Source organism: Lagopus muta, chromosome 1 (genome assembly GCF_023343835.1).
Source record: "Lagopus muta isolate bLagMut1 chromosome 1, bLagMut1 primary, whole genome shotgun sequence".
In the NCBI taxonomy this organism is placed as follows: Eukaryota; Metazoa; Chordata; class Aves; order Galliformes; family Phasianidae; genus Lagopus; species Lagopus muta.
This window is the reverse complement of record NC_064433.1, coordinates 66,866,771-66,883,438: the sequence shown is the minus strand read 5'-3', so window position 1 is coordinate 66,883,438 and position 16,668 is coordinate 66,866,771. Positions and strand designations below refer to the sequence as shown.

At 52.7% G+C, this 16,668-nt stretch overlaps 2 protein-coding genes across 4 annotated transcripts in view; one reads left to right on the top strand and one right to left on the bottom strand.

The window, feature by feature from the left end:
* Window positions 1-4,513, bottom strand: part of SSPN (sarcospan) — a 38,823-nt gene extending 34,310 nt beyond the window's left edge. The window contains exons 1-3 of one of the 2 annotated variants that reach the window (XM_048933531.1): window positions 4,462-4,513; window positions 4,255-4,300; window positions 11-157 (exon numbers count right to left, since the gene is read on the bottom strand). The gene's annotated coding sequence lies outside the window, so the exon portion shown is untranslated. Of the gene's footprint in view, window positions 1-10; window positions 158-2,175; window positions 3,883-4,254; window positions 4,301-4,461 lie in introns of those variants that run through there. The other variant, XM_048933529.1, reaches the window with a different exon arrangement.
* A 225-nt stretch (window positions 4,514-4,738) lies between these two features.
* On the top strand, window positions 4,739-11,031 carry BHLHE41 (basic helix-loop-helix family member e41). Of its 2 annotated transcripts, XR_007374579.1 has the most exons (6): window positions 4,739-4,969; window positions 5,113-5,176; window positions 5,294-5,401; window positions 5,475-5,586; window positions 5,679-7,124; window positions 7,281-11,031. XR_007374579.1 is itself a non-coding variant. In XM_048933513.1 (5 exons), exons 1-5 carry the CDS (start codon window positions 4,908-4,910, stop codon window positions 6,653-6,655), a joined length of 1,323 nt encoding a protein of 440 aa, XP_048789470.1. In that variant the 5' UTR covers window positions 4,739-4,907; the 3' UTR covers window positions 6,656-11,029. The 2 variants fall into 2 exon arrangements, 1 of the variants encoding a protein (XP_048789470.1); XM_048933513.1 differs by having other exon boundaries at window positions 5,679-11,029.
* Window positions 11,032-16,668: the final 5,637 nt, after the last annotated feature.

The following is a 16,668-nucleotide window of genomic DNA, read 5'->3' as shown; positions in this document are numbered from 1 at the left end:
ACTGACTCACCAGGATTAGAGTGCATTTCCCTTCGTGCTTGAAAGATAGACGTTGTTGTACTCCAGAGGTGTATCTTGTTTGAGGGCAACTGGGTTTCCCAGCTCACTTTCCAGCTACTGAGATACTTTCTGGGAAGCATCTTCCAGCACTGTCTGGCTGTAAGAGAAGAAACAAGCATCTCCTACTCTGCATCCTTCCTCTTGAAGAATCACCCCTTCCATTTCCCACCCATGACACGGCTTGCATTTAGCCCCAGAGCTCCTGTCTGTAAGCATCACCACTAGATGCCTAGACATGTCCAGTGTGTGGCTGCAAAGCTGCCATTTTTCTTAATGCCTGAACATGCTGTACTTGGGATGCATAGTCTGCCCTCACTATAATGTTCCTCCAGTGCAACCACTAATACAACTTACATGCAAACTGAACCAAGAAGCACACCGGTTGAAACAGCTAAAACTCATTGTGTTGACCACTGAAATGCTCTCCCTCTGTCACCTTACCTGTGCAAGCATTTTGCAATGCTAACAAATCTACAAACAAACCTTCCATAACGTGAGCAGAGTCCTACCAACCCGCACCTCCGTGAGTGGCAGGGGAGTGGGCCAGCTCCACAAAGTCTCAGGGCTTTTGTTTGTTTCAGTGGAAATTCCCCATCACCAGCTGTGTAACAGAGGTAACTGGCGGTCTTTTGGAACAGCTCCCTTTCCTCTGGGACCAGCTACAGGCTGCCAGCCTTGAGCTTATCTCCAGCCATGTGTAACTGCACTTACCACTTCTCGTTCAAAGGTCTCAGTGTGCACCCATAATTAGCCCAAGCGCAGCAGGCCTCCCGAAAGTCTGAGGCCACTCAAGGCCTCCTGATGGCATGCTGTGCCATCCCTTCATCAGAGCAGCCAAGCTGGCGCTTTATGTAAGCCCCCAACATCACTGAATCACCAGCTGATCAGGCTGTGCTGAGGAAGCAATTTTCCCTGACCTCCAGCTCCGCTTCTGCCTGCCAATACACAGCTTTCTGCTGCTTTGGGAATGCCCAAACTGAACCCAGCAGCAGCATCCAAGAGCTCATCATTCACAGACAGCTTCTCCGCAGTGAATTCAGGGCTGGCTGTTTCACTTGTTCCTTGTTGCTGCTCCTGCAAAGCACCCAGCAGGCAGATGGGATCATTTATATTTCACATGCACAGGATCTGACCCACGGGGGTCTCATGGCTTCAGATCTCTCACAGCCGGGCTGGAAGCAGCCCTGGGCTGTGACCACCTTTAATTGTACTGTTCCAGGAAGCAGGACAGCTTTTCATTGCAGACCAGCTACCTGCCCAGTCGAGGCACAACTCTAAGGAGAATTTCCAAATTGATGGTGCAAGGCCCAGTTCCTGGTGCTTACAGCGCAGTGGGGCACCCCCCCACCACACATTATGATGTATCCCTGAGGTGGGTAGGCAGCAGCAGCCCGCCCACCCTCACACCTGACTTTTTGCTCCAATGCCTGTTTACCAAATTGACTTCCCCAGGTCTGGATATGCCCATGCTCCCCTGTCACCACCACCAACCTCAGGCTACCCGGCTCAACCACCGTCAGCCCAGTTGTCACTCTACTCTGCCTAGTTTGGTGGGGTTTGGGACATTTCTGCTAATATCATCCTTTCCACGTGGCCTTGGAGTGCCTCTGTGATCAGCTTCTCCCTTTTTTTTTAAGTTTTGTCCAATAATGAATCCAGATTTCTGCTCTCCTAGGCTGGACTCAGCACCATTTCTGCAGCCGGTTGGAGGCCTTCATCCACTGCTGCACATCGTGCCTTCACTCTCTGCCACTTTCCCACATCAGGTTTATGTCTGCCTCAGAATTCAGCTGTGTGTTTGCATGGTTGCTCTCTCCCTTATTTTACAAACATCAGGTATGTGTGCGGCACTGAATTGATTGTGCGAGCCACAGGGCTGAGCTGGCAGGACTGACCATCTCACTGGCCCCATGCTCTGCTGCAACCAGAATAAGCACCTTGTCAAGTGCCGCTGCCTCTCAGAGTCTTTGGCTTCCCGTTATACACAGATTTCACTTCTGGCTCAGGAAGCTTCTGCACCACAAGCCGCTGAGCTGGAGAGCTTTCATTACATGCATGCCCTGCTCCCCAGGCTTCTCCTACCAGGCTTCAGGGCAGCCAGACCTTCCAACTCACCTCAGGTTTTATATGTTCTCATGTCATTTTTTTACCCTGTGGTCTCAGTCTGCTTATCCCGTAATAGAAAATCTATGAGTAAGTCGACATCCAACGTACAGTGGCAGTCTTCATTACTACCTTGTTACTCAAGCAAAGTGATGCAGATCCTCTCCTGGTTCAGCTAGAACCTCTTTTCTCCCCATTTTGTAGCACTTGGTTGACTAGCTCTCTAATTTCATGTCTGATTCCGTGTCACACACCCAGTCTAGACAATTCAATCTCTTTCTTCTTTTTCTTCCCTGAAGGCGAGCATGCAATTCCATAAGAGCTGGAGCAATCAAGCTGGCCCCTAGGCACCGCACCTCAGAGGCCTTCCCTCACGCTGTGGTTATGGACTGCACTGAACAAACCCCCCCAAATTATTCTCCAAAAGATGGCATTCACACAAACCCAGCAGGGACAGGCAGACTGATTCCTTCTTCGCAGACTGCAAATGGTGGTGAACGCTCGGTGTTAGGTGGTGTTCTGGCCAACCCTTGTTTCCAGCAGGAGGCTGTTTTTTCCTGTGGTGACCAACAAGCCTTTGATTTCCTTTTCTGAGTGATTTTTCAGTGTCTTAACTCTTTGCTGTGGTCTGACCTGGCTCAGAAGTTGGCCAAAGCTTTTCTTGTGCTTCTTATTTTCTGAAAAGCATTTTTGTCCGCAATGGTCATGCTACTGATCACCTCTTTGATCCGTCTTGCCATTTTAAAATGGGAACCTTCCAGGAGGATTCCGCACTCCCTGGACACTGAAGCCTTTTATCCTTGCCTGCAGGTGACCTCTTATAAACCTCTCTTATGAGTTTCCAGATGTTGCTCAAACTCCTTGTGCAAATCCTCCAGCTGTCTCAGATCATGTTTTGCATCTTTTGATCATTTTCGATTTCCGTTCCTGCTGGGTTTCAGAGAAATCCCACACGTAGGATTTGTCCCCTTGGAAGCAACGTCTCGCTCTGAACATTGTTTCTGCAATTTGAAGATTTGCAGGTTGTCCCAGAGGGGATGAAGCTGGCGAAGATGCTCCAGAGATGCTCCAGGTGCTGTACCAGAGGAGGTGCTCCAGAATCGTCCTCCTCCTTCCCACTCCCACATGTGAGTTGCAGAGAGCATGCAGAGCCATTCCTTTGCCCACAGGAGGGCTCAGCTGGAGGCAGCTATCTTTTCTTTCAGAGTTCCAGCTCCCCTTGAGTCAGCGCTCCCTGAAAGTTTTCCACGGACTTTCACTCGGGGCTGAGCTCCATCTTGAGCTCACCTGAGGTTTTCTTGATGCTTTCCAGACAGGAGGAGAAGACTTTCTCCTGCAGCTCCACCTCGAGTGCCCAAACGGGTGCTTGCCTCGGGGCAAGCGATCCCACACGGCACGGCTGAACGCTGCCTGCGATGCCCGGGCGCCGCCAGTCCCCTCCGTTCCCTTCCAAGGAAGCAGCCCTGCAGCCCGCGCATCCGCTGCCGTTCCTCGCTGGCACTGCTTTTCCAAGCAGCCCAGCGGGAGCTCGCGAACCTCTCCCTCGGGCATTCCCAAATATAACCTATGGGAACACGGCGCACGCAGCCCCAGTTTATTTTTAGCCACCCCCCGTTCCGTCGCGCTGACAGTGTGAAAATGTCACCGGGTTAACGGGGCTGAAGGTGCCCGCAGTGCCATCCGCACCCTGCCCGGCAGCGGGAGACTCTCGAACCTCCCCGGCCGCTCACACCCCGCGCACGGCAGCGCTGTCTCCTGCAGTCAGCCGCTGCCCGCCCAGCTCCCCTCAGAGCGAGTCCCGTCTCCCGTCTCCCTGGGGGCTGCTGCGGGGCAGAGCCCAGGCCGGCCAGAGAGGAGCACGTTGCCGGCCCTGTGCCGCTCCGAGCGGGGAGGGGAAGAGAGCTGCGGTGCAGCCGCGGGGGACGGACGCCCGGAGCCGGCGCTGCGTGCACGTGCGGGGCTGCGTGCGGGGCGCAACCACACGCGGCGGCACCTGCGGCGGCTGTGAGCGGGGGGGTGGAGAAGGAGGGGGGGCCGTGCGGGGACGTGCAGCGTCCGGCAGGGGGAGGCGGAGGTTTCCTCCCTACCCACCTCTCCAGAGAGGAGCAGCTGTGCCTTACGGAGACGGGGGTCGGCCCTATAGAGTGGAAATAAGAGTGGAGATTAAAGGACGCAGAGATCGAAGTCAATTTAAAAATAAAAATAAAGAAAAATTTAAAAAGACAGAAATAGGGAAGAAGAAAAAAAAAAAAAACATTAAGCGAATAAAAGCGAATAAAAGCGAAAAAAAAAACCCACACTGCTAAAATCCAACAGCGGCGGCAACGCCGGCAGCCGCACGGGAACGCCGCTCTGTGGCAGGGCTGCCCGGGGACCCCCCCCCCCCCGCCGCCCGCCGAGGGCTCCCCGCAGGCCCCGCCCCCCTCCCCGCCCCCTCCCTCCCGGCGCGCGCCGCACGTGAGCCGGGTGCGGGGCGGGCCGGCGGCGCGCGTGCCCCGCGGGCAGCTCTGCGCGGCGCGGCGGGTGCAAGGCGCGGCGGTGCTGCGGGCGGGTGCGCGGGAGCGAGGCGGGCAGGGGGAGCGGCGGGGGCGGGGGGGCCGAGCAGCCGCACGCTTTCGCCACTGCACGGGAAAGGGGGCCGGAGGCTGCATGTGCGCAGCTCCGCCCGCGGATCCCCGAAGCCCGCTCGCAGCATCCCGCGGATCCCGGCCAGCGCAGCGAGGGAACGCCGCCCGCCGCCTGCCATGGACGAGGGCATCTCCCGCCTGCCCGAGCGGCAGCTGCTGGAGCACCGCGATTTCATAGGGTAAGCGTCCCCGCCGCGCCCCGCGCCGCTCTCCCGAGCGGAGCGCTGCAGAGCGCTGCGGGAGGCGGCTCCGCCGCTCCGCTGCCCGTTCTGGGGGCCCCGGGCCGCGCTCCGGGCCGGGCTGCAGCTCCGCTTCTCCGCAGGCTGGAGTACCCGGCGCTCTACATGTGCAAGCCCAAGCGCGGCGTGAAGCGGGACGAGAGCAAGGTAAGGGCGGGCTGCGGCGCTCCGGCACCGCGCTCCGAACTTCCCCGGCGCGGCGCGCTGCGGTGCGGGGTGTGCGGGGCCCGGGGCTGTGCGTGACGCCGGGCGCCTCCGTGCCAGGAGACGTACAAACTGCCGCACCGGCTGATCGAGAAGAAGCGGCGGGACAGGATCAACGAGTGCATCGCGCAGCTGAAGGACCTGCTGCCCGAGCACCTCAAGCTCACGGTAAGCCCGGGGGGGCCTCGGCTCCCGGTGGTGCAGCCGGGAGGAGGCCGAGCGCCCGCCGCCTGCCTTGCAGACGCTGGGGCACCTGGAGAAGGCGGTGGTGCTGGAGCTGACGCTGAAGCACCTGAAGGCGCTGACGGCTCTGACGGAGCAGCAGCACCAGAAGATCGTCGCGCTGCAGAGCGGTACGCGGGCCCGGGGGCGGGCGCGGGCAGAGCGGGGCAGCGCGCGGCGGCGGCGGGCGAACGCTGTCCCCCCCCGGGGGGCTTTCCCGCAGGGGAGCGCTCCGTCAAGTCTCCGGTGCAGGCCGACCTGGACGCTTTCCACTCGGGCTTTCAGACGTGCGCTAAGGAGGTGCTGCAGTTCCTGTCCCGCTCCGAGAGCTGGACCCCCCGCGAGCAGCGCTGCGCCCAGCTCCTCGGCCACCTGCACGCCGTCTCCTCGCAGTTCCTGCCCGGCCCGCGGCTCCTCTCGCCGCCGCCGGGCCCGCTCGCCAAGGGACCCTCCTCCTCTTCCTCCCCGCCCGCCCCCCTCCGCGCGCCGGCCCGCAAGCCGGAGGGCCAGGCGCACTGCGTGCCCGTCATCCAGCGGACTCACGCCGCCGAGCCGGGCGCCGAGACCGACACGGACACGGACAGCGGCTACGGCGGAGAGGCCGAGGCGCGGCCGGAGCGCGGCGCAGGGCCGGTCGGGCCGCTCCCCGCGCTGCCCGTCAAGCAGGAGCCGGCGGGGGACGAGGCGCCGCCCGCGCCCAAGCGGCCGAGGCTGGAGCGGGGCGGCAGCCCCCCGCCCGGCGCCGCCCTGCCCGGCGCTGCCCGCGGCGCCGACGCCGCGCTGCTGAGCTCGCTGATGGCGCTGGGCGCGGGCGGCGGCGCGGCGCCCTTCGGACAGCCGGCGGCCCCCTTTTGCCTGCCCTTCTACTTCATCTCCCCCTCGGCCGCCGCCGCCTACGTGCAGCCCTTCCTGGATAAGGGCGGCCTGGAGAAGTACCTCTACCCCGCCGCCCCCATCCCGCTGCTCTACCCCGGCATCCCGGCGCAGGCGGCCGCCGCCGCCGCCGCGGCCGCCGCGGCCGCCGCCTCCTTCCCCTGCCTGTCGTCCGTGCTCGGCCCCGCCGAAAAGGCGGCCGGGCTGTCCCCGGCGCCCCACCTGCCGCCCCCCTTCGCCGCCGCCGCCGCCGCGGTGCCCGCCGCCGAGCCCGGCGAGGAAGCGGAGCCCGCGACCGCCGAAGAGCCCGGCACCGAGGGGCCGTGAGCGCGGAGGGCGGGCGGGAGGAGGTGCCGGAGGGGTCCGCGGAGCCCCCCGCGCCGCTGCCCCACAGAGGACCGTCCCGGACGAAATTTGCTACTCAGTATTTTTTTAATGTTTGGCTTTATAAGTGCATACATATGTTAAGGAAAAAAAAAAAAAAAAGAAAAAGAAGAAGAAAAGGAAGAGAAATAGTAAGGATACTTTTTTTTTTTTTCTCTCTCTAAGGTAACTTAAATGTCGCACCTTATTGTGATGGGTTTGTAGTGTCCCTGGGTCCCGCCGAGATGCTCGCACCGCGCCGCGCGGGCTCAGGTTGGGGCGGAGGGGCGGCGGAGCCCCGCACCTGTGCCAGCACTTTATGGGCGGCCGCAGTGCCTTGGGCACCCCGGGGCGCCGCCGGCTTCGGGCGTGCGGGGAAGGAGGGCAGTGCCGTTATGTAACCCCGCGTTCGGCTGTTCTGTTTTCGGCTGAGGTATACAGCTGCGGCGGGTGCGTCTGTGCTTACCCGTCTTTATTTAATTCAGTATGTTCCCCAGAGATTTCCCCCCGAACCGTGCTGTATAAGATGAATGTTTCTGCACTGAACTACGGAAAGAAAACCCCTCTCTCTCTCCCTCCCTTCCCTAAGAAAGCGGAGAGCGGCTCGTCAGCCCGAGCTCGTTTGAGCATAAATTCTGACTGACACAAACCGGAGGAAACCCCCCCCCCTCCCGCTTTGCAATCGGACGCCGAGACCTTTGGGGCAACTTTCCCGGCCGGGCTCTCCCCTCATCCCACTCCCGAGCACCGCGATTTCCCTTTCTGGAGCCAAACCAGACGCCAGATAATCACACAGATAAAGCTTTTATAATAAGGCTTAAACCGAGACCTTGCCTGGATATTTTTAGTTTGTTGCCAAGGTAGCACTGTGAGAAATCTCACTTGAATGTTATGTAAGAGGTGAGACACAACAGTCTGACTCGGCGCGAGCGCGTACCCGGCTCGGCCCGGCGCTTCGGTGCATTGCTGCTGCTGTTGCTGCTGTTCGCCTCAAACGCTGTGTTTAAACAACGTTCCAGACCTTAGCGGCCTACCGAGTGGCTGTATGTACATAGTTGTTAATACATCCAATTAATGATGTCTGACATGCTATTTTTGTAGGGAGAAAATACGTGTTAATGATATTTTGAGTTAAATATCTTTTGGGAGGATTTGCTGAAAAAGTTGCACTTTTGTTACGATGCTTACGCTTGATACAAGCTTATGCTGTCTTAAATTATTAAAAGAAAATAAATCCTGTCTGCAAGAAACCAGCTGGTTTAGAACAGATTAGTATGTGATATATTAGAGACCGATCTTTATACTCCGTATTTTCCAGCACTCCGTGAATTCTATTATCTAAATATTTCCACACTATTTTGTGATTAAAAAAAAAATTCTTACTAAGGAATAAAAACTTTAATACGCAAAATGGGGTTGTCTACTAATTAAGAGCCTTAGGATAATAGGTAATAACAATAGGTACACGGAGCATCCCAAGGTGTGATGCTGCAGCTGACGGCGATCGCTGCACGCCTCGTTACGTTTTGAAGCTGGGTTTCAATGCGCTCGGTTTCCTTTAAGAAACATTGGCCAATTCCGGTGTAAGAGGTGTGTGTTCCACAAAGCAGTGCGTAAAGCGCACGTGGAACAGATGTGCTTCTTCCTGATGCTGACCTTTTCCTTCTTCTTCCCGCAAAATACTACTTCTGTCTTTTAAAATGAATCCTTTGCGTTTCTGCTGCTGTGTGTTTATGCTGTCTTTGTTCACCATGAGCAAACGTGATGATCGGCGTGACGGTCAGTTCTGTGAGCACCTGAACTCCAGAGCAATGATGGACGCCCCAGCTGGGAATCAGCTAGAGAAGCCGAATCTCTGGGGCAGTGGGAGCAGAGTAGTGGGAGCAGGCAGACAACGCACAGCATGGGAATACACCACCCTAAAGACCTCCGCAGGTTTAATATCTGAGCCGCTCACCAGCTTTTCTTCAAAAATTCTTCCTGTTCCAGGGAAATAAAATTAAGGAAGCCCTCCAACAGTAGCCTGCATTTATGTAAGAGAGAAAAAGAGTGCTTCTTGCTCCCTCTTCTGGTTCCTCAGCACCAGTGCCCTGTACCTCGGCACCGACAGAATGAAGTTGGAGCTCAGACATCACAGCAAAGTCCGGGACTCGTGCTGACTCCAATGGTCCTTTGGGATACAAGAGGACGTATACATCGGATGAAAAATAAGTTGTTCTCTGAAACTGTTCAAACACGATTGTTAAGAAGTAGGTGTGTGTCTCTTTGCACTTTATAGTAATGTTAATTTCGACTAGAAAAAGATACCATAGAAAGATCCCAATCAGTTATTTTTCCCATTCAGTCTCAGGGCTGCTACTTCACAGCCCTGTGCCTGTCGACATGAGTTTGCTGAAAGCAAAGTGTATCGAAGGCAATGTGAAAAACTGCTGCTGGCCATGGATGCCGTTGTTCTGTGCATGGGGCTGTCACGAGGATGAAAGGGAGCTGGGTGCAGCCCTTCTGCTCTGCAGCTCACCAGCTATTTTGCTTTGACCTGCATACCTAAACAGCTACATTGGGCTGACTGTGCTCGTGTAGCCTCTCACCAGAGAGGGAATTGGCCTTACTGTACGTGAAGCCCTTCCTGCCAATTTATGACATGGCCAGAATGGCAGAACCATGAATGCTTCTGAAAAAAGCCCATCACTACCCCTCCTACACAACTTGGGAGGTGTGAAACCCGAGTGAGGACCAGGCTCTGTGTCTTCGTCACATTTCCAGCTCTTGGGAATACGGATCAGCTTAGATTTCATCGGGCTATAAACTAAGATCCTTATGGTGTTTAACCAATTTCAGTGTTTACTGTGTACAATAGCAGGATGGCTTATTTTTATTAGGCTTTGAATCAACCGTGCCAAATGATTTCATGCCGAGTTACAGCATTAATGGAGTCTATTAATTTATTACATAAAACATAAAGGCAAAACATGACAATAATGTTCAGATAATAGCAATGCCTCACAAACAGATTTAAAAGAGGCTTGTAATTGGGGCTGATAACCCACTGCTGCTGGAGGCAAGAGGCAAATGCCAGGAGGGATCCAAAGAGTCAGCTCTTCAGGTTTTCATTCAATTCCAGGCTTCCTCAGATCCTTTTGGAGCCTAAGCCAAACTATGTTTTACATTTTCTCAAAGTTAAATAGATACATACCAAGCAACAGACAACAGCCCGGCAGGTTTAAGTATATATTCACTTGCATGCAAATATCAGTGCTGGTTATTCCTATCTACTTTCTGTAACTCTATAATACATGGTGCAACTCTTACCTGTGCTTCCTGGGAGCTAGGAGTGCAGGACTGGGTGCTGTATATATGGCATGCGCTGGGATAGATACTGTATTTCTCACAAACCAGGAGACACAACATAAAGGGGTAAATGTATTTTCTTAAGCAATAAAGTTTGAAAACAGGTCTTACTTACCCAGTACATTATGACAGCATGGAAGGTTCCACCACAGTGTGCCAAATAAAGATTGTTAAGGCAGCAGAAGGTAATATCATATAACTCCCACTTAAGGCAATGAAAGTTTTATGTTTGGAAAGATTACAGTTACAGAACTCAAACTGACTATTCACTCTGTTTAAGAAAGGCCTGACCTACCAATTAAGTCAGTGTGAGTCTGTTTCTTGAGCGTAATTGGTTTTGAAGTAGGTCCTAAGTCTAAGTTGTGGGCCTTTTTTGTTTGTTGGCTTGGTTTAATTTTTACTGCTAGTTGGGGCAGACTGACTACGTTCAATACTCAGCAAGCCTGGGGACTGCATGCACTGCAGTGTTTCAGCACAGGCAAATTTATAGTCTGTGGGTCCCACAATGTGTTTCCTTTCCTCTTCGAACATCAGCTCCTGAAGTCATGTGATCTTTGCCTTCACTTGAGAAGTTTCCTGCCTGTTAGCTGCAGAAATGTACTTAAAACATGACCTTAAAGAAAACAAGAAACAGAAATGCCTAATTTCCTCTCTGTAAAATAACACTTGTAATTTTTAGAGCTAGCTTCACTCAAGAAAGCCTGACTCTCTTCACTGCTGCTGGCTATGCTGCAGAACAGCTCAGAGAAACCAGTGGCTCACCTGCCACTAGCAGCAGCTGTGCAAGTCGCAGACAAACCCAGGCCAGAGCGAGCTGCTGCTGCCACTTGTCTCTGGGTCCTTTATGTAGTCACAGGTCTCCAGGTTGCCCACCTCCCTTGAACACAAACCTTGCCACTGCCTCCATCACCCAGGCCCAAGTCAAGCAGCATAGTCCTCTCTGCCTCCCTGAACACATGGATGCCTGCCTGCTCCTGGGGCACCAGCATGCCTCCTCCTGCCTAGCAGCGCCTGGAGGAGGCAGGTCATGCATGGCACGGGCAGCAGGCCATGGCCTCGTGCTTTCCAGGAAGCTGGGACCATGGTTTCAGGCAGCTCTGTAAGGGCCAGGGGACAGCTTTTTCCAGCATCCGTAGAGACTTTCTGTTGTTGTTTTCTTTCCTATTATGTATTTTCAAAGCTCAGTTTCCCTGTCCCTGTTGATCCTGGTGCAGGCTACAAGCACATGCACTGATTTTCACCAGTCTTCTACCTCAGCCAAGATCTTCTGGGGTCAAATAAGAAAATGAGGATTTGTTCCTCAATAGAAACACATCCACATTCCCTTCCCCACTGAGTATCGCAGTTTATGCTCAATTACCAGCAAGGACACAACACTAACTGGCACAAATGTTGTCTGAGAGCTCTGTGAGCTCGGTTCCTCCATCCTCTGGTACCAGAAGATCCCCAGGTACAGGCATCTGCCAGGAGTTGCTGTCTGTGCGACTGCAGCCCAGGGAAGCGCCTCCAAGCTGTGCCCCTGCTCATCCCGCTCAGTGCTGAGGTGAGGAAGTGCCTCCAAGCTGTGCTCTGCTCAGTGCTGAGGTGAGCCAGGTCTGCGTGATACATCTCTATCCAGACCAAAGCCGGAGAACCAGATACCAAAACAGAAAGGCTTGCGGTCACAGCAGTCTCACAACTGAGCCATTTCTGAAGAACAGCATCAGGAAAATGGCTATGTAAATGTGGCACCCTCTTACTCAGCAGAATAGGGCTCCCCGAGTGTGTTACGAGCCCCAGCTGCGCTAAGGAGCCCGGGCTGATGGATGCTGAAGCAGACTCGACGCTCCCTGCATTCACCGACAACAGTTCCCAAGGCTTCAGCCCCACTGCTGGCAGCAAGCAGCACAGAGCCTTGCTTACACATAGCGCTGCTTGCAAAGCATCTCTACACAGCAGCAGCCGATCATCTGCACAGCCCTTGGCACGGCTCTGAGGTAAAGATTGGACTGCAGCCTTTCGTGCTGGCTGCGGGGCTGCCGTCCCAGGGCAGTGACCCCGGTCCACGCTCCCTGCCCAAAACGGCTGCAGGCTTGGATCCCGGCTTCCAGCGGCAAGGCCGACGGCTCGTGAGGAAACACCGCGTCCATGCCGCGCCAGGGCGCGGGATCCGCCTCAGCCCGGCGGCTCGCCACAGCGCGAGGCACTGACCGCCATCACGCGCGCTCCCACCTGACCGCCGCGCACGCTGCCCGGCACGTGCTGCGCCGCCGCAGGGAGGTGGGGGGAGGTGCGCCGAGGGGGCGGGGCCGCGGCGGTGCCATGGCAACGGGGGGCGCGTTCCCTCAGGAGGCGGCGTTCATGGGACTTTGCGCTGAGGGAAAAGAGCAAATCTATGTTTTCTCAATAGCCGAAGTAGGTTTGCTCCTTTGCTTCAGAGCTGACTGTGGTGGCAGGGGAAGCTGTGGCTGGAAGAGTGAGGAGATAACGTGGCCATCTGGGAGAAGGAACCCGGATTCCAGCCCTGTTTTGCATTTTATGTTACATGTACTGACGCATTTTACGTTACAAGCTCACTGTAAACAAACAAATAAAAATGAGTATATACAGGAGCCAGGGCCGCAGCTGCATTCTGCAGCCCTCCTGCCTCATAGTAAGACCCTAATCTCAAGGCATTGCGCAGTAAGTGACTGCTTAATGACCCTGTACAGACTGCAACGAGACCCGCGAGACAGGGCGTGCAAATCCGAGCGCAGCTCTGAGCCAGAGCCCTCCCGCAGCAGCAGGAGACGCAGGGCTGAGCCTCCTTGGGGGAGAGCACGCGGTCCCAACCACCGACAGTGAGAGATGTTCTACTTAGCAAACTTCCACCTCAGTGCGAGGCTGCTCCTCTTCCAGCTGCAGCTTTTTGAGTGAGGAGTGGTGCCCTCTGTTGTTCTAGAGAGAAGTTGCTGTGATTAAGGGGACAGAGCATTAATTTTTTATTTATTTTATTTTATTTTATTTTATTTTTCCCCCAGTACGACAGCATTTTACAGGTGCTCTGGTTTTGATACATGCACACCTTGCTGGGTCTGACAGCTCAATGTACGGTGCTCAGGAATTCAGTTTCCAGAGTGGAGTCCATGAAGGAGGTAGGGGGTATGTGCCAACAGGATGAGTAGGAAAAGCCCTGCTACTATGAGGCTATTAAAAAGGTAGAAAATACATGTAGAATAGGCAAGAACTGCTCCTTAGAAGTGCCACCAAGGTAAATGAAGAGTGTGGGAATATGTGTGGGCAGCAGTCACACTTAAAGCAGCCTTCAGAATCTCCTTGTATCTGAGAGAGCAGGAGTTACCGTGGTTTAAAAGGATGCTGTCATCAGGCAGCGTTGGTGGGGGCACTCCTAGTCCATCCATAAAGAGGAACACCTGTGTAAACCTGGGACTGCAGCTTGTTCTACAGAACAGAGAAATGCGTAAGTGAAGATCTACCCATCTGCCTGCAAAACATGAAGCAGCTTTACAAAATGCCTAACAGCTGGTCACGGGGGCAAGTTCCTGTGCTGTAAATTACAGGGTAAGTACAGTTATTTCAAATGACCTTCGAGAGTAATCTGTATGCCGTACCCCAGGAGCCATCTCTGGGATGTGTGCTGCCATTGGTGTCTTGCCAGGCCTAGAAGGCATTTCCAAGAATCCAGCTGTTTCCTGCAATCACTGAGTGCTGTTTGCTATAGGTTGTAAAGGTACACTGTAATATCATGGGTTTCCTTGGGTTTAGTAGGGCCATACATTCAAAGGGGCAGAGGGCAATTGAGTTGTCTGTCAAACTCAGTGACAAGGCACTGTGTGATCTTTATTTTTGTTTCTCAGATCGTCAGTATCTTTTCCAGGAAAAAAAAGCTGCCTGGTCAGAAACAGCATGCTTGTAGTTTAGGGTACTCTAGCCTTTTCCCTGGTGGGTACAGTCACATCATTCGAATCTGTACAAGCCTGTAAGGAGGGGAACTCTTCCATTTTGACAGATGTTGCCTGTGAGTCCACACAACATGACAGAGCCATCGAGAGAATGCTTTTTTGAAGGCACTTCTGAGCTGTGAGATGAGCTTCTGGCTGAGCCACACAGAGGTAGGTGAAACTGCAATTCAGCCATGCAGTAATGAATTACAGCAGAAGTGTAACTGTGTAACTGTGAGCTGCCCACTTTTTTGATGCATGGTTTCAAACCACTGTAGATTCTGATGTGTCTTCAAATCTAAACATGCCATGCTTGGTTATCGCTTCTGCCAGTGGAACTAAATCTGGCTATAATCAAAGTTCACTTTTGTTGTTGTTGTTGTTGTTTTCCTAGGAAAATAGGCAACTTGTATTTGCTGGCATAAGTATCAGTTAGCTAAGTACAGTTACTTCAGAAGAAATCGTAATAGACTCAAATTTTATCTGCAGATGCAGGCATCCCAAAATTGCATAGTTCAGATTGAGTTCCTTTTCTTAATATCCTTCAGTTACATTTTCACCTTCTGGCTTTGATCAGACACAAATGCCATGAAATGCCACACACCTCTCTGTGTGCATCAGAGAACGTATGTGTTTCTATAGCCAGAATGAGACAGAGCAATGCCAGGAGGATTACCTTTATTCTTAGGTCAGGCTTTAAGAGTATTTTTACTTCTTGAAGCTGAGAAACTGGTGAAGGTAACTGGAGTCTTGATAATCTGCACTACAAGAAAACAAGCCTGACAGTTCATCATATAATAGCTTGTTATTGTTGTTAATTCCAGCTTTCCCACTATGCAGTCCCTGCCAATGAACTTAAATTGGCTTAATCCTGTAAAGAACCAAACTCCTCCTGCATTTCTGAAACTAGTGTGCTAAAATCAATGGAGGATGAAAACGTTCATTTTGCAGGATAAAGCTCCAAGTTTAAAACAAACTAATTAGATCTCATAGGTAAAATCATTGTGGCTTTATTGATTGAACTGGCCCAACACTTGCAAATGGAGATATTGTCACTTCTTTTGAAGTGCTTCCATTGGTTAATTTGAAAAGCAGATAAATCCTTTGCTATCAGGACAAGATTAATCCTTTGATTGAAGGGTTAGAAGCAGCTTCCTCTGTGTAGGATATTTTGGTAACTCCAGACCACAGTACTGCTTACTACTGAGCTAGCTGCCTCTGCTCATTTACCTCTTGCTCAAGAGCTAGGGACCGGATGCTAAGCCAGATGGCCCTCCATCCTGAGTGAACTGTTGTTGGAAAACTGCATTTTCTGTGAGATCAGAGTGGACATTTTAGTAAAGGATTCACATTCAGAAGTAAGTACATAGAGATGATGAGCATTCTGTGGAGGTGCTTCACCTCCCTGGGCCTTCGTTTTCCAGTTTAACAAAAGCAACAGTAGCCCTGTCTAAAAGCAGATACGTGTGTGTTGTGTTCCAACAGTGTCAAACAAGCAGTTTTACCAGGTACTCACACTTCTCAGGCTACTGGTCCTAATTTTGCATTTGTTCACAATACCCAAAGTAAGTGGTTGTCCTGTCTTATTGCATGCCTGGGATGGTCTAAGTCCATTTTTCTTACCAAAGCAGGTGCCAGAAGCACCCAGAAGCAGGTGCTTTCAGCTGAACAGTTCCCCGGGTAACTGAGGACAAAGGTAGCAGTAAGAACTTGATTGAGCAGGACTTGAGATAAGATTCCATCAGCTGATTACTCACTGCTTTGTCAAATGCCTGTGGTTGCACTAATTGTTATGTAAATGGAAATGCCTTAAAATGATATTTGATCTCAGAACTGAACAGCAGCGTTGAAGTCTTTGCGCTCAGCCTAACTGCGGGGTGCTCCTTCTGTACGAGTCTCCAGAGTCAGAAAACAGCTGCAGAAAGGCAGCCTTCTTCTGTGGCTTAACTCTCGTGCACTTTCTCTTTTCAGCCTCTATAATACCAAAGGGTTTCTACGGACAACCATGAAATGGCAACCTTTCACAGCAGATTACTAGGTGCTCACATGTTGTTAGGACATCAGCAGACCTGTGGAAATATTGGAACGCTTAGCACACTGAGCACATTCAGCCTGCTCAGTCAATTGTTTGTACTGATCAGCTACAACACGCTCCACATAGCACTTGGGAAAGGACTTAGGCTGCCTCTTGTAATAGCATCACTTTGAAAGAAGTGGTTGAACTAAAATTGAAATAAGAGGGTTTTTATTCCTTTACTTACCTTTCCTTTTTATCCCTTTAGAGAAAAAGCAGTTTAAAGCTAAACAAGAATTCACCTTCAGAAACCTCCAATCCTCCTCCCCTATCAGGCCTGCATGCTGCTCTCACTTACACTAAAGGTAACTCAGAGTGGTTTCTTGTCATCCTCTTGGTACCGTGCAAAGATATACTTTATTGCAATAGTATCTAGATGGCACAGCCAAGATCAGGACCACAGAGGGCTAAGTACTATTTGCCAAACAAATAGGAAATGAGGCACGGTTCCCCACAGAGCTTGCAGTATATATAGACAAAGTCAAAGGGGATGAAACAGCATTATCTCAAGCTTACAGCTGGGGGACTCCAATCCAGAGGAATTATATTAGCTTGCCCAGGGTCACACACAGGAAATCTGTGGCAGAGCTGTAAAATAAAACAAGAACTTCTCAGTCCTGGGGAAATACACCAGG

What these genes read in the sequence shown, in the direction of transcription:
- BHLHE41 (XM_048933513.1), top strand. Translation starts at nt 4,908, where the DNA reads ATGGACGAGGGCATCTCCCGCCTGCCCGAGCGGCAGCTGCTGGAGCAC. An exon ending in TGAAGCGGGACGAGAGCAAG is followed by an intron (nt 5,177 to 5,293) that starts GTAAGGGCGGGC and finishes CCTCCGTGCCAG; the next exon opens with GAGACGTACAAACTGCCGCA. An exon ending in GATCGTCGCGCTGCAGAGCG is followed by an intron (nt 5,587 to 5,678) that starts GTACGCGGGCCC and finishes GCTTTCCCGCAG; the next exon opens with GGGAGCGCTCCGTCAAGTCT.